General features: G+C 41.2%; 2 protein-coding genes across 5 annotated transcripts in view; one reads left to right on the forward strand and one right to left on the reverse strand.

Moving 5' to 3' along the window:
- Positions 1 to 1,136: 1,136 nt before the first annotated feature.
- On the reverse strand, positions 1,137 to 7,249 carry Hnrnpa1 (heterogeneous nuclear ribonucleoprotein A1). 4 transcript variants are annotated; one of them, XR_004385733.1, is made up of 12 exons: positions 7,062 to 7,249; positions 6,399 to 6,515; positions 5,993 to 6,139; positions 5,611 to 5,821; positions 5,431 to 5,523; positions 5,251 to 5,343; positions 5,032 to 5,106; positions 4,670 to 4,828; positions 3,993 to 4,148; positions 3,737 to 3,802; positions 1,382 to 1,459; positions 1,137 to 1,281 (listed from the first exon to the last, which is right to left on the reverse strand). XR_004385733.1 is itself a non-coding variant. In XM_032884250.1 (11 exons), exons 1-10 carry the CDS (start codon positions 7,074 to 7,076, stop codon positions 3,747 to 3,749), a joined length of 1,122 nt encoding a protein of 373 aa, XP_032740141.1. In that variant the 5' UTR covers positions 7,077 to 7,249; the 3' UTR covers positions 2,799 to 3,518; positions 3,737 to 3,746. The 4 variants fall into 4 exon arrangements, 2 of the variants coding, with proteins under 2 accessions (XP_032740141.1, XP_032740147.1); XR_004385734.1 differs by lacking the exon at positions 4,670 to 4,828; XM_032884250.1 differs by lacking the exons at positions 1,137 to 1,281; positions 1,382 to 1,459 and adding an exon at positions 2,799 to 3,518.
- A 473-nt stretch (positions 7,250 to 7,722) lies between these two features.
- Positions 7,723 to 25,993, forward strand: part of Cbx5 (chromobox 5) — a 42,334-nt gene continuing 24,063 nt past the window's right edge. Inside the window, exon 1 of the mRNA XM_032884262.1 lies at positions 7,723 to 7,852. The gene's annotated coding sequence lies outside the window, so the exon portion shown is untranslated. The remainder of the gene's footprint in view (positions 7,853 to 25,993) is intronic.

Consider the following 25,993-nt stretch of genomic DNA (forward strand, 5'->3'; position numbering starts at 1 on the left):
AGGATCATGAAGCTAAACTGTCTCAGAAACCGCTGTTTATTGGAGATAAGGAAATCCTAAGCTCATTTAAAGCATACATAAAATTAGGGCATGAGCAATTTGACAATCCACCTGCCTTCACAGCAGCTTCCAGAGTCAGGAGCCCAGTGCTTTGAGGAACCCCTGTCCTTGGTGGCCCCCCTATTTCATAAATGCCAAGAGCTGCTGTATCCTCTGTGGAAGTTCTCTGGAAAACACACACACTCCTGATAGATTCACAAACTTTTTCTCCTGCTTACTTTTCACTCTGGGTCTGAGAGGCCAAAGATCTTTTGAAGCCTAAGTGACTGGATTGTAAAGTTTGAACAAGCACTCAAATTGAAGGCATTTCAGTCACACCTTAGTAATGTCCCACATTCAGGCATGCATTGTACCAAAGCCTCAAAACTAGGCAACTGAAAAGGCTACAAACCAATCCTTCTTGGTTAAGACAACTGCTATGTTGGGGTTGGGGGATGCTATCACTACCACCTTTGAGACAGGGTGGACCAAGGTACCCTCCAACTCAAAGATCCATTCACCTGTCTCCAGAGTGCTGGGATTAAAGATACTGGCACCACAATCCAGCCTTTCTCTTATGTGACTCAAAATGTACTACATCCATGCAGGAGCCTGGTTATTGGAGAGGTGTCTGTCTCCTTCAAGTCATAGTGCTGGAATACTCTTTAAACAGGGTCCCACACTAACTCAAGTTGGCCATCTACATGTAGTGGAAAATGACCTTGATTCTCAAATCCTTTCAAATATTAGGATGCTGTGTGGCACACCCAGCTTGAAATCTCCCATATCTTTGCTTTTACCTTGATACACAACTATCAGTTGTGGTGTAAGCCTAGAGCTCTGGAGCTACAGGCAGGGAGATCTAGGCCAGCCAAGACTATAGCGAGACCCTCTCAAAACACTCTTAGGTGTAAACCACACAGACTCCATCCTCTAACTGAAGAAATTAGATGCTTGGGTCAGAGTGCTGGGATTGGAGGCATTTGCCACCCTGACCAGATCACGTCTTTAGATTTTAATGTGGGTTTCAATCTGTGTTAAGGAGTGAAAAGACTCATTGCTGCTGTAAATGCCACAAAGGAAGACAAGAAACAGAGCCAAGTTAATTAAAAAGTTTATTGTAAAAAAAGTAAGCCATTCACAAAATTGAATGATTTTTAGCAGTACAGCTAAAACCCAACTGCATGGCAGTGAGAAGTAGTAGAGTGGCCCAGAATAAAGGCTCTTCTCTTAAGGATGTTCCTGTAAAGGAGAAGAAAGACAGTTATGCAGCTTTACATAGACAGTGGTGGACTCCTAGTTTGTATGTACAGTTCTAACAAATTATCAGTCAAAAACTCACCTTTTAGCCAATAACTTCTGTAGAATGTTTTTTTAACAAATTTTATGACAGCAGTTAAGCCTCATAGCAGATTCCTTCCTAAAAAAGCAAACAACATTTAGAACTAGCCTTTTGTGGGGCCAATTCCCATCATTAAACTAGTCCCACCCCCTCCCATTAACAATCCACCCACCCTCCCACCATTTTGGGGAAATGTATCTAATATTACTTTGAGCCATTGCTTTAAGAAAATGGGTCAAAGGAAGGTTAAATAAAATTAAAGGGCCAAAACATTGTCACAATAGAAATGTATTCATTTCCTTCAAGTAGGATTAATAGGGCATTAATTAAATAAAAACAATTCATCTCCAGAAAAACCAAGTGCAGCTTAACTGGACTAGTTTTGGCTCAATATAATATAATTAAGAGAAATCCAACAGAAAATTGGACTATAATTTACAACTATACGGATGTAAGTAAAATCTGTTCTTACCTAGCAGCATAGCAATAAACCTTTCCTTCTGGCTCTGCCTGCTAGTCCTAAGAGTCAGGTGTGCCTTACTCTCGTCTGCCTCCTTCCTTGCGATGGTCACTCAAACTTCACTCCCTCCTAGCTTTCATGGAGGTGCCGTGGCCTGCCCCTGGCTTATCTGTACTCCACATACCACAAGTGTCTACTCTCAGCTGTAGAGATTCTGAGCTGGAAGCCATTCGCGCTATACTTGCTAGCAGTTCCTAGTAGCTGAACATCTCCTGGATCTTTAAAGGCATTGTCCCGATTCCTGAGGTATCTGCAAACTCCCTCAATAGTTAAGGTTCCACCTGCTATTGCAAACTCAGCCAGTATCATGGAACTACCATCCATGCTTCCCCCACCCCCACCTCCCACCACCCCACTTCCCCCCTCCCCAAAACTTCCAAGCAATATATATATACCCATGAGTAGGAATACACAGTCATCTATGCTACCCCGTACAATGGCACTTAAAAGGGGCACCAAATGGGAAACTTGTAAGAACCTATGCACAAGTAACAATTATCAGATAGTAACTGTTTTGAACTCATTTTCTATACAATTAACACTTGAGGACAGTAGTGTGAAGGAAAACTGCCGTTAATACAAAATTATACATTGTTAATTATATTCGTAACTTAAAATTTCAACGAACTAGAATCACCTTCAGGCACACCCACCCACAACCCAGTTAAAACTGCAGTTTTCCTTCACTACAGCCTGTGATTAGGGCAATTAAGAGTTCTTATAAAGATGCCCCAACACTGCTAATCTCTGGGCTTATAGGTGGCATTAACCAGCAGTTGGCTTCTATGCTGGCAGAGCTTTGAACTTACACTGTGGTAACAAACAATCAACATTTACCAGGGGTATTGGGTAGGGAAAGTCCAAATCTCTGCCAGTCCCAAATCCATACAGTTGTCATTCCATTCAAGAGAATTAAATCGTTTATTGAGTACACATGATAATGGATGATACACAAGCTTCATTCCCATCTGTTATTTTATCTGATACCGTTATTCAATTTTGATATTGCATAGGGTGTGCCAACAACCATTTTATAACCAAATTGTGATCTTGCTTGGATGACCCTTTAAATGGTGAAACTCATTAAGTTACAACAGTAACTGGCAGTTTAGCAACACCAAGGTTTTTGAAGACAATGGCTTCTCCACCCAAGCAACCATAAATAAATTCCAAATGGAATTTGGCACCACCCTGAAGGAATTCTAACTTCACACTGTTGGGGAAGTTTACCAAGATGGCTTCAGAGTAGACTAACTTTACACAGCACATTTAAAAAAAAAAAAAAAAAAAAAAAAAAAAAGACACATTTATTCAGCGTCATGATCAGACTTTTACATTTAGCAATCAACAGCATGGGTGAAAAAGGTCTACAGTAAAACCCTTCGTTGGAATGCTTTACACTTTCCACAGAACAGAAACTAAAATAACCTGTTATACAATTAGTCACAGATACAGTCCTGGAGTTTTTGCCCACACACATGAGTATTGTCTAAAACATGTCTTCTTTGTAGCAGCTAGGCCCTGCCACCACTGTGCTTGGCTGAGTTCACAAATCTGTTGTAACCTGTAGCTTCCCTGTCACTTCTCTGGCTCTCCTCTCCTGCTAAGCTTTGTTTCCTGTTGAACAATATGGAATAAAGTTGTTAATCTAAAACACATTAAGACTCAAGGCTACAATCCAATAGAGCAAGTTGTTTCCCACAAATTTTGCTGAACTGCATATTAACTTAATATCCACCATTTTACTGCAGTTATAATGTTAACTATGTTGCACTGCTCAGCTACATTTGGGTTACTGGGTTCAATTATAGAACACACACAAAGGAGGCACTTACCTGGCTGTAATTAGAACCTCCTGCCACTGCCATAGCTACTGCTGCTGCTGGAACCTCCATAGCCACCTGAAGTATTAAGACAATGCTTTGTTTTAATACTTTGTGCTAACGATTTTGTGGTAATTGTCAACGATTTGTTAAAAAACGTCCCTAGCTTAAATTAAGATGACCTAACAAGGATTACATGACCCTCTTGGTTGATGCCCTTTGAAGGGAGATTTAACTATCAGTCTTTTATTACATCATAATACTATACCTTGGTTTCGTGGTTTAGCAAAGTACTGGCCTCCACCACCATAAGGGCCAGAGCTCCTGCCTCCAAAGTTTCCTCCTTTCATCGGTCCAAAATTTGATGACTGGTTGTTGTAATTGCCAAAATCATTGTAGCTTCCACCACCTCCAAAATTGCTTCCTAAAATGGAAAAGTCTTTGATGACTGACAAGCCAATGTGTTTAGGATCCTGAATCTTTATTATATATACCTTCTGTCAACTTCAAGCCCTTACATTTCATTCTGAGTGAGGCATTCAGTTAATAATCCAGCATTTAAAGAAAATCAACCTAACTAATGACACAATTAAGTTTCTCTCAGTGGCAAGTTAGAATCGAAGGTCTTTGTGTACATATTCTAGGCCAAGACAGACATTTCTTGGATATATCAACTAAATGCCTGAAGTCCCAGCAGAATGTAGACAATCCAGCTATGTCTCTAACTACCTCACGTGGAAGACACTAACCACTCATCCACCTACTCACTTTGGGGGAGGCGGCCCCAGCTTAAAGCCAGGAGGAGGTAGCACAGCAAGCCTATTTGCACGCACCATGCAATGTACCTACAATGCTCTAAGAGCCAGCCGCGAAGTCTGAGACGGGCATAAACCCTGGAAGTCTCATCTAGCTCCGCACCAAGTACCTGCGTCACTGGATACCTACCACTACCACCGCCAAAGCCGCCTCCGCCTCCTCCGTTGTTATAGCTGTCATAGCTGCCACTCCCGCCATAGCCACTGCCCTGGTTTCCATAACCCTGTCCACCACTTCCATAGCCTCTGCTTCCTCCAGAGTAACCAGGGCCGCCTCCTCCATAACCACCTACAAGAATACAAGTCTTCTCAATAAGACAAAAGTATTTAACAAGAAAAATCTACGCAAGTTCAATAGCTAAAGGCTGCTCAGGGCATGCATTTTATGGGGCTGACTGAACTTTGTCATGCACTAGGTTTAGTCTCTAGTAGCCTATTCTAAAGGTAGAGGTCGCCAGAAACCACTCCTTACAGACTCCTTAAGAAACTTACCATCATTGCCAAATCCATTATAGCCATCCCCACTGCCACCATATCCACCACCACCACGGCTGCCACCAAAGCCACCTGGAAGAAACCAAAGCTTTAAACCAGGCTTTGTACGTGAATGAATACTTATCAAATATCAAAACCTAGTGCTGGGGACACAGGGTAGCAATTACTAGTTACAAGTTCTAAAACCAACAAGGAGCCAAACAAAACCATACACACCACGACCACTGAAGTTCCCTCCTCGACCAAAATTGTCATTGCCACCGAAACCACCTCCACGACCACCACCAAAGTTTCCGGAACCACTTCGACCTTAAAAGAAATTTTGGATCATTAGGTTAACCTGTAATAACTAACAGTGTCCCCCTCACCCCAAGTCTAACCAAGCAATAAACACACCTCTCTGGCTGGATGAAGCACTAGCCATCTCTTGTTTCGACAGAGCCTTTCTTACTTCACAGTTGTGGCCATTCACAGTATGGTATTTCTGAACTAAGAGGAAAAATTAAATTCAGGACTTTTTAAAAAACATGTGAACTCCAGAAATCATAAAGGAAAATGTAATCCTCTGATACTTACTAACAATCTTATCCACAGAGTCATGGTCATCAAAGGTGACAAACGCAAATCCCCTCTTTTTTCCACTGCCTCTGTCAGTCATAATTTCAATCACTTCAATTTTCCCATACTGCTCAAAATAATCTCGTAGGTGATGTTCTTCAGTGTCTTCTTTAATACCGCCAACAAAGATCTTCTTCACAGTTAAGTGGGCACCTGGTCTCTGAGAATCCTAAAAGGAAAAATGACTCCAGTTATTTAGTAGCAGCACATTCCTAAATGATTGACACCTGTGGTGGCACATGCCTTTAATTTCACTCAGGAGGGAGGATCTCCCAGTTGAAATCTGCCCCATTACAATCTCAAGTTAAAAAAGAACCAGCTATTAGGAAAAACCACTCACTTCTCTTGACACAGCTCTCTTAGGTTCCACAACTCTTCCATCCACCTTGTGTGGTCTTGCATTCATGGCAGCATCCACTTCCTCCACAGTGGCATACGTGACAAACCCAAAGCCTCTGGATCTTTTGGTGTTTGGATCTCTCATTACCTGTTTAGAGTTAATTCAATCAACACAGTGCCTGATCTGATCGCAAAGCCAAAAGTCATTCCTAGTCAGAGCGTTGCAAACATGAAACTCCATCCAGAGTCAGAAAATAAAAAGCTCTTTACAGATCTTGTTAGCAAAGCTCCACAACGATGATTTTTAGTATCCCATTAATTAACTTCACAAAACATTTAGCTAAGAAGCGTCAAGGTTAAGTCAGAAGAAATAAGGCAGCTCTTCCTTTTGTTTTTTTAAATCTTACCACACAGTCGGTGAGTGTTCCCCATTGCTCAAAATGGCTCCTCAGACTCTCGTCGGTTGTTTCGAAGCTCAGCCCTCCAATGAAGAGCTTCCGCAGCTGTTCCGGTTCCTTGGGGGACTAAAATAAAGTGGAGGAAAGAGGGGGCTTAGTGGAGGGCCTGGAACTTGGGCGAATCAATCAACACCATTCATCAACACACGCCACACTTTTTTATTGTTCTTTATTACTGCACAAGACCACGTGCTCCTTCCTGGGCTTGACTGGGGACTCGAGTTGCACGCGGCGCATGCGTCCTTACTGTTACTTCATACGCACGCGCAACAAAAGACACAGGTTGGTCTGGTCCATCGCCATTAAGACTTAGTATCTCTTTAACAAGAGATCATTAGACCAGACAGGGAAAAACGAAAAAAAGTCCACAAACCCCAGATCGTTAAGTTTAAGAATTCTGCCACAAGGAACAGTGCGTAGAAATTAATGGCTGTCGGATCGCAGCCTCATGGTGACTATGAGGACAAAATGGCGACCTGCATTTTTTAAAGTAGGCCTCAGCAGTAATCGATCAAACACCGAAAGCACGGGAGCCAGCGACAAAACAGGTCACATCCCGCCATATTCAGTAAGTGTGGAAGAAAGCGAAGCTGCAGAGCGCGCTCAACTCACCTCTGACTTAGACATGACGGTAGGATGATGAGAGCGTTCAGCGATGCTTCCTCGCCAGCGTCAAAGAGCAGAAAGGAATAAGATAACGAACGTGTCTGGCAGCCTACCTTCTGCTCTCCCTTTTATCCCGCCTCCTCGCTTTCGGCATTGGTAGACTCCGCCCTTGCTTCAGTCTTATTGGAGATTTGAAATTGTTCCCTCCCACCATTGGCCTGTGAAAACGCCCTGCTAAGAAACGGCATCCGTTTGGGCGTTCTACTCAGTCCCCGCCCCTTTGAGTCATTGATGCCCCAAGGGATCTTTTTCTTAACCACATTGATTGGCTAGCTAGCCAGTAATTTATATTTGAATGTACTCACGTCTTTAAATGTGTTTTATACCTTCCCCACACCCAAATGTTACAAACTCACTCGGCAAAGGACGATACGTTAGAAAGTAGTTCGCCGCGACTATTCCCAGCTATAAAGCGCATGTGTAATAAAAATGGCGAGTTTACGCCGGCGCAGTACGAAGTTCCGCCTGCTGTCTGGAACACGTGAAATGGCGGGCGGGAGAGGGATACGAGGTTCGTAGGCGCCTGCGTAGTGGAGGGACCTGTGTTCTGTTTTGCGCAGGCGTTTTGGGCGGAGAAAAGGTCCAAGCCCGGGATTGGTTGCGCAGGCGCAGGGAAGGATCCGTTTTGGCGGGCGGTTGGCATTGCGCAGAAGGCGGCGGTAGCGGTGGCTTGTGGTGCCGCTTTGCCACAGAGGAACCGTGCAGGCCTTAGTGTGAGTGATCACTTTAGATCCCGGGTAAGTGGCAGAGTCTTGTCTACCCGTACGAGATCTTGAACCTGCTCCAATTGCACCGGTTATTGTACGAAATGAATGGACCGCTGAACTGGGGGGGGGGGACGACGGTGAAGGGGCCGCGACGGGTCGGGCCAGCCAATAGGACAACTGGGGCGGGATGTTTTATCCTTGCAGGTTCGGTGAAGCTGCGTTGCCGAAGCGTTTGACTGGCGAGTGTATAGGCCAATTGGGTCTTCCTATAGCTGCCTACCAACCCGTCCTTGGGCCATCGGAATGTGGGAGGCGGGTTTTTCTTGCCTGAGTTGCGTCTCTCCGAGCCAATGAACCCCAAGCGCGCCATAGGCCGGCCTTCCCCAAGAGGCAGAGGCTGGACTCCAGTGGGGAGCGCGGGAGTCGGTAGGTTAAATTCATATAAAGCAAACCTGGAGCCAGTAGGACAGACTCCTCTCAAAAAATAAAGCTTAGTCTTGCATTTGTGGGGGCGAACATTTAACTAAAATGACTCCTATAATTAAGGCATTCATTCCGTATATTACCTTAAGGAAAACATATGTTTTCTTGTGCCCCTTGACTTTGGCATTTTTCTTGTACTTTTTGGAACAAAAAGTTTCACCCTTCACTTAGACTCTGGAGGACGTGCCTTTATTCTTTGGAAAGAAGAATGTTAAAATTTTAGAGTGAAATGAATACTTTAATGAAAAACATCCAAGAAAAATAGACTTAACCACTACCACCCGTTTCCAGGGCCGCTGTATTTGTACTTGTATCCCTATGAAAGTTTTTGTGAGCTGTATGTCAAAAGTCAAGACGTGTTGCTTCTATGGAAACAGGTCGAGGCCTGTATGTTTGAGGGGTAATTGTCATTAATGAAACAATGAAAACCTTAATAAAAATGGACACATTTGTTTTTTGTTTTCAGTCATTATGTACTTGTGACCACTATTCATGTTTCCAATTATTCGAGTGTCTCCTCCGAAGAACATTTTTCTCCCCTAACATTCAAGATATCCTAAGTTCCTATTTCTGCTGTTCATTTGAGGATGTCTGATTCTGGGTGAAAAAGCTGATTCATTTGAAAGGTATTTAGGGTGTTGGGGACAGAAGACTCTACCATCTCTTGGGTCATTATTCCTATATCTTTTTTTGTATTTTCTCTGCAGTCTCCTTGGTGTTGATAATGCCCACACTTCTCAGAGGATCTAGACAAATGTATAATTTTCATTTACTATCTGTGTCTGTTGATTTACTTAATAGTCTGAGGTATACTTGTGATAAGAAAATTCCAGCCTACCATAGTAGTCAATGCCTTTAATCCTAGCAGGTAGATGGATATCCGTGAGTTTGAGGCCAGCCTCCTGATCCATGTAGTGGGTCACTTGACAGCCAAAGCATAATCAGACCCTATCTCAAAAAAGAAGAAAAGAAAGGAAGATGCTTTCGTACTTTGTACAAAAGACTGATGATTTCAGTTTAGTTTTCTGTTTTGTTTTTGAGATATTATATGTCCCAGGCTGGCTTCACATGAAGAGATCTACCTGTCCTCCCTCCATAGTGCTATCATGCCTGACAGATTTTAGTGATGTTTCTAATGAATAGATATTTCCACATCACTGGCACTTCAAAAAGGGCAAATATACTGTACAACTATGAGATACTTATTTATGCTAATAATGCAACTTAAGTGCTGAGCTCTAAAGTCACACTAGACTCGGCATCTACCTAGATATGGTTCAAAATTCCTTTTTCCTTCCACATCTCTGTAGCCCTGACTGTCTTAGAACTCATTTTGTAGACCAGGCTAGTCTTGAACTCAGAGATACACAGCCACTTGTCTCCAGTGCTGGGATTAAAGGTGTGAGCCACACTCGCTCAGCCTCTTTCTTTTTCTTTTTTTTAAATTTATTTTATGTGTGTGAGTACACTATCACTGTCTAGGGACACACCAGAAGAGGGCATCTGATCCCATTACAGATGGTTGTGAGCCACCATGTGGTTGCTAGGAATTGAACTCAGGACCTCTGGAGGAGGAGTCAGTGCTCTTAACCACTGAGCCATCTTTCCAGCCTCTCTCTTTTAATGTTTCAGTTTTAAAACAATATCAAAAATGTGAAAATGAATAATAAAGTCTCCATTTAAAGTGGCTAATGCTAGAATTTATTATGTTCAGATATGTAGCAGTTTAGTAGTTAGCAAGCATGGAGGAAATTGCCATCACCACTGCCACCTTGTCTTGGCGACGTCTTACATACTGTTTTTCCTCTGGTGTAGATTAGTTTTTGTGTCTTGAGATTAAAAAGGGAAATTTTACTATTTCTTAGAGAGTAAACATAGGATTATGGCCAGCCAGTCTGCTTTGTGAGTTTCAGGTCAGCAGGGACTACATAGTTCCAACTCTGTTTCATAAACAGGATTGATTACATCTTCACTGTATGTGATTTGTTAAAAAATGGCAAGTAAGGGGCTAGATATGTATCCCTGTCTTACATGCTCATGCTTTTAATTTTTTTTTTTACCAGAGATTACACCTGCCTCTGTCTTCCAGGTGCTGGAATTAAAAATCATGTGTCACCATGCCTGGTATTGTCATTTCTCTGGAATATTTCAGACTCTTTGTCTCTATAGGTTTTTTTTGTTTTTAAGATTTATTATTTTTATATATGTGAGTACACTGTCACTGTCTTGGGACACACCAGAAGAGGGCATCAGATCCCATTACGGATTGCTGTGAGCCACCATGTGGTTGCTGGGAATTGAACTTAGGACCTCTGGAAGAAGAGTCAGTGCCCTTAACTGCAGAGCCATCTCTCCAGCCCTTTTTTTTTTTTTTTTTTTTTTTTTTTTGAGCTGGGGACCGAACCCAGGGCCTTTATGACATGCTAGGCAAGCGCTCTACCACTGAGCTAAATCCCAACCCTCCAGCCCTCTTAATAATTTTTCGTTTGTTTGTTTTCTTTAAGCAAAGTCTCTGTTGTCCATGAACTCATTTTGTAGTCCAGGTTGGTCTTGATTTGAAGGAATCTTCTGCCTCAGTGTCTCAGGTGATGTGGTTACATGTATACACCATACAAGACCCTCTGATTCTGTCTGTATAGTCCATAAAGTGAGTTTCACCAAACAAGCATGTGAAGTACTGTGTTCTCATCTGTTGGATTTATTTTCTTAAAAATCAGGTCAGTTTCAAGGTTGTACGTGTGGTTGGTGGAATTCTGGTCTACCATACCTGGAGTTCTTATCAGGGAATAAACCTGGCATGGTGGTGCTGACCTGCAATCCTAGCAGTAGGGAGGCAATGGAAGAGGATGGTCAAGAGCATCTTCATCATATCAAGTTGCAGGCCGATCAGACTCTGCGACCCTGGCTCAACAGACAGACAAAAGAGAGAAAGTAGAACAGTTTCCATTGACCAAATTCATTGGTACTTACAGAACACCAGATCAACCTTACAAACCTTACATCACCAAGTGGATTCCTCCCAACTGTATTTATCACATGCTAATTGGTGGACTTTATTATTTTTACTGGCACGCCTGCTTGTGCGCTCTCTCTCTCTCTCTCTCTCTCTCTCTCTCTCTCTCTCTCTCTCTCTCTCTCTCTCTGCAGGGGAGTGGGGTAGGTGGTTTAGTTTTTTGAGACAGGGTTTCTTTGTACACAAAGACTTGGATATCCTGGAGCTTGGTCTTTAGATTAGGCTGGCCTCAAACTCAGATATTCCCGCCTCTGCTTCCCAAGCTCTGGGATTAAAGGTGTGTACCACCCAGCATCTGCAGGTGGTTTTAAAGGTCTGAAATAAGCTATGAAAACGACTTAGTCTAGGCTGGGGTAACATGCCTTTGATCCCAGTACTTGGGAGGCAAAGATAGGCAGATCTATGAATTTGAGGATAGCCTGGTCTATGTAGTGAGTTCCAGGACAGCCAGGGAGGTACAAGAGAAACCCTGTGTTGAACCACTCCCATCCACACCCCAAAAAAGAAAATAAAGGAAATAAACTTTCTGCTTATGTGTTCTTTTCCAATGTGTAAGTGTGATAAGCATTTCTCTACAGTAGGGACATTTTTTTACTGATAATTATTGACATTTTGAGGCTATCACATTGAAAATTCTGGGATGCCAGTGAAGTGGTTAACAGCATTGGCTGTTCTTCCAGAGGACCTAGGTTCAATCCCCAGCACCTACATGTCAGTTCACAACTGTAACTCCAGTTCCAAGAGATCCAAGAGCATCTAGCTCTTCACAGATTACCAATACACATAAATAAATCTTTTTAAAATTATTCTAACAATGTTTGCCTTTTCAAAACATACTGTAATAGTACAAGTGTTGAACTACATTTTAAAACTTTAGCACTTGTGTTTAAATGTTAGAGGCCCACTCTTGCAACTAAGCCTAAAGGGATTAGTAAATAAGAAAATAACACAATTCCATTTAGTTTGTCTAAAACTGTGGGCCTTTAATTTTGGAGGCAGAGGCAAGAGGATCTCTGAGTTAGTGCAATCCTAGTTTGCATAGTGACTTGAGGATAGCCAGGGCTATGCAGAGAGACCCTGTCTCAAAAAAGAAATATAAAGTTTGTGTGTGTGTGTGTGTGTGTGTGTGTGTAGTAATAAGCAGGGTGGTAGTTGGGAAAGAAGAAACATAACTGAAGTGACTTGTACATGGTTATGAAAGGATACTTAAGTGTTAGGGATTGAACATGCTAAGCAAGTGCTTTACCATTGACTTTTCTCAGCCTTGACAATACTTTAGAAAAGGGAAAGGTTTGTTTGGTATCCAGCCAACACAGGGTGAAGTTTTCTGAGGAAAGCTAGTGACTTTGTTTATTGGTGCTGGAGTTTCTTTTCTATTTTCTTGATAGAGCATCATTATTGTAGCCCATGCTGGCCTTAGGTTTGTGATTCTCCACCCCTAGCTTCTCATGGTGCTGAGGGTAGAACAGAAGGTCCTCCTCATGCTTGCTTATGAGTTCTGTCATGAAACTACGGTATAGCCCTAGTTTTTGTTTTGTTTTTGAAACAGGGTTTGGTTTCTCTGAACTTGGTTTGTAGACCAAGCTGATCTTGAACTCAAAGAGATCATTAGCTTGCCTCTTCCTCCTGAGTAGTGGGATCAAAGCTCACCACTGTGTAGCTGAACACTTTTATTTTGTCTGATAATTTTTATATATATTAACCTTCCTCCAAATTGGGCCAGTCCTATGCTAGCATTTAAAGGCATTTACTGTTCTTGTAAAGGATCTGAGTTCAGTTTCTAGCAGCCAGATTAGGTGACTCACAACTACACATAACTCCAGTGTTAGGGACTTGAATACCACTGACTTCCTTAGGTACCTGTATGCTCACATACACCCAGATAGAATTTTAAGAAATTTTGAAAAGAACCTAGGTGATTTGGGAAGAGTTGGCTTATATGTAGTACAAGCTATGAGTTTGTTGGATTCTGTAAGGCACTTGAAGCCACATACTCATTTCTGTCGACAACTTTACACTTGTGCTGGCAGAACACCCACAGTGACAACTGTGCCTATGTTTAGTCTGTTCAGGAGCTCAACCTACTATCTGTGGAAAAATCTACACTGTTCTTGTTAGCAACTATGTAAATATTAACCCTCTTAGAGTTTGTCTTAGGCCTGTAGGTTTATTTTGAATGAATTGTATTTTGTATTTTGAGACAATGTCTTAACCATGTAACCCTGGCCGGTCTGGAATTCACAGAGAGCTCTGACTGCCTCTGCCTCCCAAGTGCTAGGATTAAAGGCATGTGCCACTACACCTGGCTATATCACGTATTTTTTTAAAAAAAATATTTACCCATTGATATGAAGGATGAAGGGTTTTATACAACAGGGCATACTACACTGTGAGGAAGAAGCAGGTGGAATTTTGAATTTGGAGCCAGGGAAGCCAGCCTTGTCAGCATAGTGAAATTCTGTCTGAAATTTTTTTTTGTTTTTTTGTTTTTTTTGGTTCTTTTTTTTTTTCGGAGCTGGGGACCGAACCCAGGGCCTTGCGCTTCCTAGGCAAGCGCTCTACCACTGAGCTAAATCCCCAACCCCTGTCTGAAAAGTTTTAAGTTGGTCATAGAGGTTTTACTCCCAGCACTCAGGAGGAAAAGGCGGACAGATATCTTGAGTTTGAGGCCAGCCTGGTCTATATAGTGTGTTTCAGGATAGCCACAGCTACATAGTGAAACACTGTGTTAAAAATGGGACAGAAGGGGCTGGAGAGATGGCTCAGCGGTTAAGAGCACTGACTGCTCTTCCAGAGGTCCTGAGTTCAAATCCAGCAACCACATGGTGGCTCACAACCATCTTGAATGAGATCTGATGCCTTCTTCTGGTGTGTCTGAAGACAGTGACAGTGTACTTGTATATAATAAATTAATAAATCTTTAGAAAAAAAAGACAAAAAAAGAGTCAGGCTAGATGTGGTATCCCACACCTTTAGTCCTGGAATTTGAGAATCAGTCAAATCAGATCTGTGAGTTCAGGGCCAGCCTGGCCTACATAGATTCTCAAAACAAAAATGGAAAGTCTTAGACATTTTTGGGGGGATTATTTGAAGCACACTTCTTATCTTTGTGTTCTAATAGGGTGCTGGAGGCAGAATGCAGAGATTGGAACATGCTAAACACATTCCCTGTTCAATTTATACCACAGCCCCCAGTTATTGATCTTTAAAGGTTTATTTCCTGCACTTAATAGCTTCTTGTAGCTTCTATAACAGCACACTACAGAGGATTCTACAGGCTGGAAATCTGCATTCAATGTCTCGAACCTCTTGTACATACCTGGCTTCTTATGGCTTATGGCGTGAGGTTCCTTTGCTGTTTCACATTCTGTTCTTTGCGTGCTGGGAACTCATTTTATTTCTTATAAAGATGAATGTGATTGCACTTAAGGCCTGCTGGGGTGATCGGGGTAAATTTCTTCTCATCTTTTGTCTTTTTTTATTTTTTTTTCGGAGCTGGGGACTGAACCCAGGGCCTTGTGCTTGCTAGGCAAGTGCTCTACCACTGAGCTAAATCCCCAACCCCTCTTCTCATCTTTTAATAACATTGCTATGTAAGGTAATATTCACAAATTCATAGGATTAGGGTATGAATCTTTTCAGTGAGCCCTGGGGACTGTTACCCAAATAAATTTCATCTAATTTAAAAAAAGATTATTTTAAAAAATGGAAGACAAATGAAAAATATAAGACTCAGAAACCTGGATCTTTTTTCTAAAGAATTGTAAACTTTTTTAGATTAATTGATATGTCTGAGTATTTTGCCTACATGTGTATATTTCATATGTGAATCTCTTTATGTGGGTTCATATGTGAATCTCTTTATGTGGGTCTGTTTCTGTCTCTCTGTCTCTCTCTGGTTATTTTTTCCAAACAGGGATTTTTTTTTTTTCTTTTTTTTTTCGGGGCTGGGGATCGAACCCAGGAAGGGATTTTTTTTTTCTATGTAGTCTTGCATGTCCTGGAACTCAACTCTGTAGACCAGGGTGACTTCACAACAAACATCTGCCTGCCTCCTCTTCTGAATGCTGGGACTGAAGGCATAGATCACCACTGCCCAGATTGCAGCTAACACTCTTAGAAATCACTAAGCTATCTGTCCAGTCCACAAAACGTGACTTTATTTATTTATTTTTGAGGCAGGGACTCTATTATGTAGCTCTGGACATTCTAGAACTTGCTAAATAGATCAAACTGGCCTCCAACTCAGCAATCCATGAGTACTGAGGTTAAAAGATGTGAGTCACCATTCGTCGTTGAATTTAATTTTGAAACTAGTAACTAAGTACACAGGCAGGCCTTGAGCTCATCCCCAAAGCTAGCTTGCTTGCTTATTTATTTATTTATCAATCAATCAAGACAGTTTCTCTGTTAATCCTGGCTATTTTTGAACTGTCTTTGTAGATGGGGCTGACCTTGAACTTTTTTTTTTAGTGCCAATAACTAACAATACAAATTAAGCAGAGTCTGGTGCTGAATGCCTTTTAATTCCTGCAGTTGGGAGGCAGAGCCAGGGGAATTTCTCAGCCTCGTCTATATATACACCAGTTTCAGGCCAACTAAAGTTATATATTCTCAACAATAACAATAATAATAATTCTGACATTTGACCATTATAGCCCTGTGTCATTTTGCCTAGAACTTGAGAGGCAAATACTTGATTGCTGGTTGATTAACTCCTTGGGCTATTAATATAGATAGGCAAACCTGTACTTAAATATATGCATAACTTCTCTTTAAAAAGTGTAGTGAGTTGGCCAATTGGGAGCCATATATTCTGAACTTCCCTTTCCAGTAATAAGTACTTCTTCAGAATTAAGCACTGACACATTCTTTTTGTACCCTAAAATAGGTCATAGATGGAACAAAGAGCTCCATGTGCAGTTTTAATTTACAGGTTTTCTGAGTGTGTGTTGTATTATGCTTCATGGCTAATACATGAGATTGAAAGATTGTTTCAAGGTCAGTCATAACAAATAGTACTCCCGTCTTCTCCATGGAGCCAAGGAAGCACATTGAATTCAAGTACTCCCTGATTGTAATCTACATTCCTCAGAGTACAGCACATTTGCATCTGAGCCAACAGGTATAATTATGTTGGAATAAAATGCCCTGTACTAAAGAGGTCAGCTAACAAGCTGGGAAATCTTAACTTTGGTTTCTGAAGCAAATCCTTGAACTTAGTGTGCCTTGTTCTCATCCCTAAATCATTAAGACTCACTTGTACAGCACTATGGAGGGTGACATACCGCTAATTTGTTCAGTATCTTTTAACAGTAAATTATGTCTAAAGATCCGATAAGACATAGTAAACCTCTTTTATTTGAGTAGTTGGAGACAGCAGAGATAAAATTAAAGATAATTCAGAAAATTCATTAAAGTTATTTTTTAGCTTCCTTTATTGTTAAACTTTTGCCTCTATTTCCAAAGTGCTCTCTTGTTCTTTTTCCATAACAGACCTATGAGATAGATTGGGCAAATAACAGCAGGTTAGTTAATTAAAGAATCCATTCATCAAGAGGACATAAGAATCTTGTGTTTATACAGCTAATAATAAAAGCTTCAGGGGCTGGGATACAGTTCAGTGATAGAGCGTTGGCCTAGAATGCATTAGGCCCAGGGTTTCATCCTCAGCCTCACAGTGGAAGGAGAAAAGATACATGAGAAATAGCAAACTTCTGTGATTATATTTGGAGATTTAACTAATTGATAAAAACAAATGTAGAAAAGTATTGAAGTGGAAGACAGTATTATCAGCCAGTCTGACATTAACATCTGTAGAATAGTTTACACAACAGCAAAATGTTTTTAACTGGTATGGAATATAAGTCTCATTCAAAAGGCTGCTATTATATAAAGTGTTTTCTGATCTTAGTGCAACTGGATTAGAAATTAGTAAGACATCTAGGAAGTCTCCAAACAACATCAAAGTTACTCAAGGGTCAAACAACTGGGATGCAGCTCAAAATTTAGCTTATGCAAGGTGCTGACTTGGTTTATTTCCAGCACCAACCCCGAACAACAAAGAATTTGAAAGGCAAAGGTAGGAGGACCACATGAGTTCAAGCACAGCCTGAGCTAATAGTGAGAGTATCTCAAAAGACAGAAGTAGGAAAACCAAACTGAAAGTTACTTGAGAATAGTAAGAGTGATAAATCAAAAAGAGTAGAACACATAAATAACTAATTTGGAACAAAAGAATTGATGTCTCAGTTGTTCCTATAGACCTTGGAAAAGTAATAAACATTAAAAAGCCTGGTTTGGTGCTTCTCTAACCCTATCATCTGGGAGGCAGAGTTAGCAGGATTGCTGCAAGTTAGAGACCAGCCTAGTCTACAAAATGAGTCTCTAGCCAGACATCTTTCACTTTTCAACCGGGGAAAAGAGAAACTGAAAGTGATGCATCTGTTTTCCTTGTCTAATGAAACCCCTGTGCCCAAATTGTTTTGTCTTTTTCTCCCACAGCAGACCTATGAAATAAATAATTAGGGCATTGATTAACATTTAAGGTTAAGTGAGCTATTCTGTTTCATCTTTGATCGTTGATATGGATAGGATCCATGTCTACTTACTGCAGTCTTCTTTCCAGTATTAAAGAGATGTGCTTGGGTCAGGTATGGTGACAAGGCCTTCAGTCCAAGCACTCTACCTCTAGTAATGATACTTTGTTACCGCTTTTTAAGTTGCTTTACTGGGGATGGTTGCTTACTCGAGGTCAACCTGGTGGTCTGGAGTCCATCCCAGAACCCACATGATGGAGAAAACTAACTTCTCCAAGTTGTACTTTGACCTCCGTGGGCATGCTGTGGCACAAATGTGCCCCAACACAAACATACCTATACAGATTGTATATGTACCACATGCTTGCCTGGTGGTGCCTGTGGAGGTTAGAAGAGAATATGAAATTCCCTGGAACAGGAGGTAACACACACTGTGACTTGTTATAATCTATCAGTCTTCATCTGTGGACTGCTAGGTGCTGGAAACCTAACCAGGTCTTCTGCAAGAGCAGCAAGGAGCTGCTCTTAACAGCTGAACCAATTACAGCTGTAGTGTTACCTCTTAAGTAGCCTTCCTTTACTTTAATTTTGGGACACTTAAATCGTAGCTTAAGGCCTTAATGGAACTTACTATGTAGTCTAAGTTTGACTTGAGCTTTCAGTGATCCTTCTGCTTCAGCTTGTGAGTGCCATGAGGTTGGCGACCATGCCGCCTTTTTGATCTTTTGGATTGGCTTTGTAGTATTGGATGTTGAACTCTCAGCCTTCTGCATGCCTCACAGGCACTAACCCTCAGCAGATGAAGTTTGGCTGCTTCCAAAGCCCATGTAGTCCTCTTTTGCTCATTCAGTTTGTTGTTGTTTTATTTTTATTTTTTGTACATTGGTAATTTGACTTCATGTATATCAATGTGAGGATGTCGGATCCCCTGGAACAAGAGTTCAAGACAATTGAGAGCTATAATGTGGGTGCTGGGAATCAAACCCAGGTTCTCTGGTAGAGCAGCCATTGCTCTTAACTGCTAAGTCATCTCTTCCAGCCCCTCATTTGGTTTTTGATTTTGTTTTTTGTTGTTGTTTTTGTTTTGTTTTTATCAAAACCTTTATGGAACACTGACTTAACCAAGGAGAAACTAAGTTTTCAGCCCATAGGCTGAAGACGGTAGATTTAGTGGCCATGTGGTGTTTGACACTTAGTGGGCTCTCAACAAATATCCCAGAGCCCAGCTAAACAGTTTTAGAAAAGGAACAGAATGACTATATTAATCATCTTTTTGGCACAGGATTTGAATTGGGAATGTGGTTGGAAACTGGACAAAAAAAAAAAATTCTTACTTGGCTTAAATAACAAAACACTTGAAGAGCTGGGTGGTCTGAGATCAGCCATCCCCTTAGCCATTTATCTGATGATGGCCTTTCTGTGCATTTAACTATCAATATATTTGAAGTGTGGAACACACTTTTATTATATTGTGCCATAGTAACTCACACTTAAATGTCAATAGAGACACTTGCTAAGACCTGCAAGGTTCAATAACTTCTGGTGTGGGTTTGTTTCTTCTGTCATCACCCATTATGTATTTTTTTTTAACAGCTTTTAAATTGCCACAAAGCAAAATTGGTCAGGATCATAATAGATGGCCCAGAAGCTACCAAGGATACCCTTGTATGGAATGGGAAAAATTCAATACTGGCTTGATTTTATTTATCTAAATTGTAGGGTCTGACTTCAATGTAATTCATGTTGCACATATGCCAAGGTGACCGAAAAGCACAGAGCTGTGCCATTGGCTGACGAACGCTCTCTTTAGTCCCTGAAGTTTACAGTCTGAGATCTTTCTTACTTTACTTTAATCATGTAAAAATGTCTTTCTTTTCAGCATGTAATTAATATACAATTAGTCAGATTGTGGTATATTGACTTAAATAAATCATCTCAACAGTTAAATTAGTAATATTTTAAATTATGGTTGTATAGGTTAATTTTTATGTCTACTGAATGCCATTACCAAACACAGTATTAGGCGAATCAAAATTTCCTGACTTAGTATATGCTAATGACCTGAAGCCCTGAGCTATTGAACTATAAAATCTGTAAACAATGCCAGGTAAAGACTTGAGTTTTATGGCTGATGTTTGAAAAGTCTTTCATGTCAGTTTTATTTAGGTAGAGGAACATTTAATTTCTCTTTTAAATTAACTTCCATTGTTTTGAATTGGAACTTACTATATAGGCTAGGCTGACCTCACACTCAAAAAGATCTATCTGCCTTACCTCCAGAATGCTGGGATTAAAGGTATGCACCACCACACCTGGCTCCAGCTTCTATATTTTATGAGGATAATCTGCCCAAGTGGTGTGTATAAATTCATGGTAATTTACCCATATTTTTAAAGATTTGTTTATGATGAAATCACAGGGTGTGTGTGTGTGTTTAACACCCACTTGAGAGTAGGGTCTTAAGATGAGTTAGGACATTCCAGAGGTGGTAGAGTTTTTAGGAAGCACCATCTGGAAGACATTTTCCAATAATGATGCCAAGTTCTACTTTCTTATAAATCTTGGAACAGCTCGGTATATAGTATGTGTCCAGTGGTTAATTTACCAGCACCTTAACTAAATTTTATGACAACTTAAGAGGAGAAATTCAGTAGATTTTAATGGGAAGGGGACAAATATTCAAGTAGCCTTATTTTGAAATATAAGAATTTGTATGCAGTTGCTAGGCATACTAGTTTATCAGACTGACATGTCAAACAGTTCTGAGAATTGAGTTCTATAGTCCACATTCATTTATATAAAATAATAGTGGTCAGGGCCACTACCTCTTGAAGAACCCATACCCAATCTTGGTAATGTCTTACTCATACCTCCTGTGCTGCTTGCTTGCTTCTCCCTTCCTTCCTTCCTTTCTTCCTTCTATTTTTTCCTTTTTTGAGACAGGACTTCTCAGTGTAGCCCTTGCTGTTCTCAAACTCTCAGAGATCGAGGTGCCACCACCACCTGCCTTAATACATCTTTTTTTTTTCCTTGAAGATTTGTTTATTTTATGTATGTGAGTGCACTGTGGCTGTCTTCACACACCAGAAGAGAGCATCAGATCCCATTACAGATGGTTGTGAGCCACCATGTGGTTGTTGGGAATTGAACTCAGGACCTCGGGAAGAGCAGATAGTACTCTTAACTGCTGAGCCATCTCTCCAGCCCTTACTACATCTTTATTAATCCCCACCTCTCCTTTGTTTAAGAGAGTGGTCAACTGGGTGTGTAGCACACACCTTTGGGTGGCACATAGAGGGAGTCTGTCATTGCTCTCTGGGCCAGCCACAGTAGTACTGTCTTTTAGAGAACGGTTAGAGTTAGGGATGGGGCACAAACATTCAAATGGAAATATAGAATGGCCTTTAACAAGGTCTGTCATATAATCTAAAAAAAGAAGGGAAACTGGGTAACATCTGTAATCCCAGTGCTCTGAAAACAGGCAGGAAGATTGTTGTCCATCTAAGGTACTAGTCAGAATGAGGCCTTGTCTCAAAACCAAAAATCAAATAAAGATTCTTTACTTTTTTGTTGATTGTAGCAGGAGGCTTTATAGAATTAATAGTACCCAGCTTCAATGTAGTTATTAGTTGGTTGAAACTGTGCCTTAGTGTTTCATTTTTGGGAAATATTCTAGTAATTGAACTCAGAGCTTTGCACATACATGTTAAACATTCCCCTTACAGGATTTGAGATGGTTCAGTGGTTAAGAGCACTGACTGCACTTCCAGAGGTCCTGAGTTCAATTCCCAGCAACTACATGGTGGCTCACAGCCATCTGTAATAGGATCTGGTGCCTTCTGACAGGCAGGTATTCATGGAGGAAGGACGCTGTATACATAGAAAATAAACAATAAAACAAAACAAAAAACCATTCCCTTTACTACAGGCTCCACTCTCAATCACTTAGTCTGGTTTTTTTTTTTTTTTTTTTTTGGTTCTTTTTTTCGAGCTGGGGACCGAACCCAGGGCCTTGCGCCTCCTAGGCAAGCGCTCTACCACTGAGCTAAATCCCCAACCTAGTCTGGTTTTTAAAGTATGAATTGTAACTGCTAGCCTCAGGGAACACACTTTTCTGTATTACTCTGTAGAGTAATAAAGTTTGTGTTTCCTGTGTGAGGCTTATTAATGATAGGTCTGTTAGTGGCCACAGTTAATCCTTCTCAACTCTTTCCTAATTGAGTCTCTTAAATAGATACTTTAAAAGCTTTGACTTCTCCTGAATTGGGTGTTCATATGCACAAGTGTAGGTGGGGGGTGTTAGTTATCGGCCCCATGTAACAAAACCTGAAACAGACACCTGGACAGCTATAGTGTGCAGCTGTGCTGTGTTCTTGTTAATATGCTACATGACCCAATCTTTAGAAATTATAGCTCCAGTGCAAGAAAGTGTCTTTACGTTGTTTGTGTTACATACCTGAGATCATTGATACTTTAATATTCATGAGGAACAAAAGACGTGAATAGATTAAAGTGGTTCTGTAAGTTTGACTGTTTGTATCTGTTTATTTGCTGTGATTGCATAGAACACTCCTAGAAGTTAGGACTGTTGCTAACAATTGAAGCTTCCCATATCCTACAAAGTTTGTTCTAGGTTTTTTAAGACTTACTTATTTTATGTATGAGATGTATGAGACAGTGTTGCTGTCTTCAGACACACCAGAAGAGAACATCAGATCCCATTACAGATGGTTGTGAGCCACCATGTGGTTGCTGGGAATTGAATTCAAGATCTCTGGAAAAGCACTCAGTGCTCTTAACCTCTGAGCCATCTCTTGAGCCCAGTTTGTTCTGGTTTTAGTCTTTGAGACAAGATCTTGTTCTATGGCCAGGCTGGCCTCTTGCTTCTGCTGCACCCTCCTGAGAAGTACTGGAGGACTGGAGGCAGCACTACAATGCCCAGCAACCCTGAACTAGTGTCTTTCTTCAAGGGTCTTAGAGAAGAAATTTAAATTTTTCTTTGAGTATAGTGGTATGTGCCAGTAATCCCAGAACTAGGGAGGCAGAGGCAGGAGGGTTACTGTAAGTTGGAGGACAACATAATTGATTATATAGAGAGAGAACCTGTCAGGGGAGGGAAGATAGAGGGGAGGGAGCCTGGGTCATATGAAGCCTTTGATCAATAGCATTTAATTTGTGTGATAAGAGGGAGATTTGCACATGTTTTTCCCTTCCCTTTTTTAGCCAGAGCTTGCTGTCTGGAGAATTTTTGCTGCTGTTTTGTTTTGTGTCAAGCCAAGGTTTCTCTGTTAGCAACTCTGGCTGTTTTCCTGGAAGTCGGTTTGTAAACCAGACTGGTCTTAAACAGATTCACCTGCCTCTGCCTCCTGAATGCTGGGATAAAAGGTGTGCACCATCACCTGGCTGGCTTACGGATTCTTACTGGGATCCAAAAATGGAGAATTCATTGATTATGCATCTGGATACTACTACCAAATAACTTGATAATTCAGTGAAGTGTTTACCAGTTAGTTATCCATATTGCTTTGTTTATTTAATTGGTAATTTAAAAAAAATATGCTTGCTATGCCATGATCATTTAAGACTAGAGCAGACCAGCAGACCAGGGACTTTGTGGGGAGTTTCATTCAGTAATTGCTTAATGCTAATAGCTAGCCACTATACCTATTATTCTGGATTGACAGGGACTTTTTTTTTTTTTTTTTTAAGATTTTTATCTATTTATTTTTATGTATGTGACTACATTGTCAGACACACCAGAAAAGAGCATCAGATCCCATTACAAATGGTTGTGAGCCACTATGAGGTTGCTGGGAATTGAACTCAGGACCTTGGCAAGAGCAGTCAGTACTCTTAACCACTGAGCTCAGACTTAGGAATTTTTTTTTTCTTTTTTCTTTTTTTCGGAGCTGGGGACCGAACCCAGGGCCTTGCCCTTGCTAGGCAAGCACTCTACCACTGAGCTAAATCCCCAACTCCCAGACATAGGGATTTTAAATGCTCTTTTCTTTAGTCTAGAATTTTGTCCCCATCCCCTCAGGATTCTTTGTGTAGCTCTGGCTGTCCTGGAAATCACAGTGAATGACCTGCCTCTGCCTTCCCAATGCTGGAATTAAAGGCTTGTATACTACTGTCTGGCATCCCTTATCTTCTTTCTGCAATCCTCCCCCCAACACACACACACACACACCCCACACTTTGTTTTTTGAAGATTCATCCTTTAAATAATCCTTTGTCAGTGGTTTGGAATGTGGGTCTGACTGCCCGACCACAAAGTTCTTCGCTGCTTTTCCAAGACTGGTTTCTATCCATGTTCCTGGCTGAGGACACTATAAGGTGAAGTTGTCTTATGTCATTTATAGGAAGATCTGTTGGTACTGGTCTTTTCTTAGCCCTATGGGCTCTAGTTGCTACAGGCTATGGTGTATACTCCATTAGTATTTAAGAGACGACTGAAAGCTGTTTTGCTTAAAAAGGCTCTCTAGAAACCTGAGAAGTTCCTTAGCTCTTCCCATGAAGATTTCCATAAGGATAAGGTTACTTGTCCTCTCTTCCTCTGCCATAGTATCAGGATTCTGCTGTAATCACTCCATCACCTGCCAGCTATATCATTTCTCATACTCGAATGCTCCTTCCCAGGCTCAGTTTGATCCACCAGTCTCGATGCTTCATCTGGTGCAGGGACGAGCCTTAAATTGTCCATCTGGCTTTGTGTTTCATTTGACCCTAATACACTGGGTCGCACTGTCTAAAAGAGAATTATGTCCCCTCCCATGTCTGAGTGCATTTCTCATTTCTAACTGCAGCTCCTGAGCAGATCTGTAACTTCAAGGTTAAGATAAGACACATTCCATCAGAACTATGTCGTCATCCTTGCCAGCTTCTGATCTGTGACCATCCAGGAGATTTATAATACACTTGTATGCCATTCTTTAAAGAACATTATGGTTGGACTCTGACTCCTGGCATCAGGCCCAATTTGATTTGTCAGCTGTTAGAAAACCCATTTCCCATAGAAAAAGGGACCTTGATTCACAAGCCCTTTCAGGCTGCTCTTATAGATAGACAGGAGTTAGTAGATCTGAACCTTTTTATTTCCTATTGTCCCCCCCCCCCCTTGCCGGAGCTGGGGACCAAACCCAGAGCCTTACGCTTGCTAGGCAAGCGCTCTACCGCTGAGCTAAATCCCCAACCCCTCCTATTGTTTTATAAGGGTAAAAATGACGAGAATATTTTGTCCTTTGTTGTTTTGTGCACACACACATGAGCATACTTCGTAGCAGGGTATTTACACCATGGCAAGGAGTAGAGGCCAGAAGACAACTATGTCAGGGTTTCTATTCCTGCACAAGCATGACCAAGAAGCAAGTTGGGGAGGAAAGGGTTTACTCAGCTCACACTTCCACGTTGCTGTTCATCACCAAAGGAAGTCAGGACTGGAACTCAAGCAGGTCAGGAAGCAGGAGCTGATGCAGAGGCCATGGAGGGATGTTACTTACTGGCTTGCTTCCCCTGGCTTGCTCAGCTTGCTTTCTTATAGAACCCAAGACTACTAGCCCAGGGACAGCATTACCCACAATGGGCTGGGTCCTTCTCCGTTGAATACTAGTTGAGAAAATGCCTTACAACTGGGTATCATGGAGGCATTTTCTCAATTGAAACTTCCTTTCTCTGTGGTAACTCCAGCTTGTGTCAAGTTGACACACAAAACTAGCCAGTTCAATTGACCCCTTGTCAACTTGACACACAAACACATCGCTTTAAGCCTCAACCTTTACTTTCTTATTCATCCCCAAGATCTAAATAACTTTGAGTTCCACAGTCTTTACATATTAAAAGATCAATCCATTTAAAATATCCAATATCTTTTAAAATTGAAAGTCTTTAAAATTCAAAGTCTCTTAACTGTAGACTATACTAAAATACTTTCTTCCTTTAAGAGGGAAAAAAATATCAGGGCACAGTCACAATCAAAAGCAAAATGAAACTTCAACTGTCCAATGTCTGGGATCCACTCATGATCTTCTAGGCTCCTTTAAGGGCTTGGGTCACTTCCCAGCTCTGCCCTTTGTAGCACACACGTTGTTTTCTAGGCTCCAGCTGCTGTACTCCATTGCTGCTGCTGCTCTTGGTGGT

Source organism: Rattus rattus, chromosome 1 (assembly GCF_011064425.1).
Source record: "Rattus rattus isolate New Zealand chromosome 1, Rrattus_CSIRO_v1, whole genome shotgun sequence".
Taxonomy (NCBI): domain Eukaryota; kingdom Metazoa; phylum Chordata; class Mammalia; order Rodentia; family Muridae; genus Rattus; species Rattus rattus.

Bases quoted from the DNA above. Each gene is read 5' to 3' on its own strand.
- Hnrnpa1 (XM_032884250.1), bottom strand. The intron at 5,822-5,992 runs GTGAGTGGTTTT...TTTTCCTTTTAG, and splicing joins AGAGAGCTGTGTCAAGAGAA to GATTCTCAGAGACCAGGTGC. The intron at 5,107-5,250 runs GTGTGTATGGTT...GGTTTCTTCCAG, and splicing joins AGGGAACTTCAGTGGTCGTG to GTGGCTTTGGTGGCAGCCGT.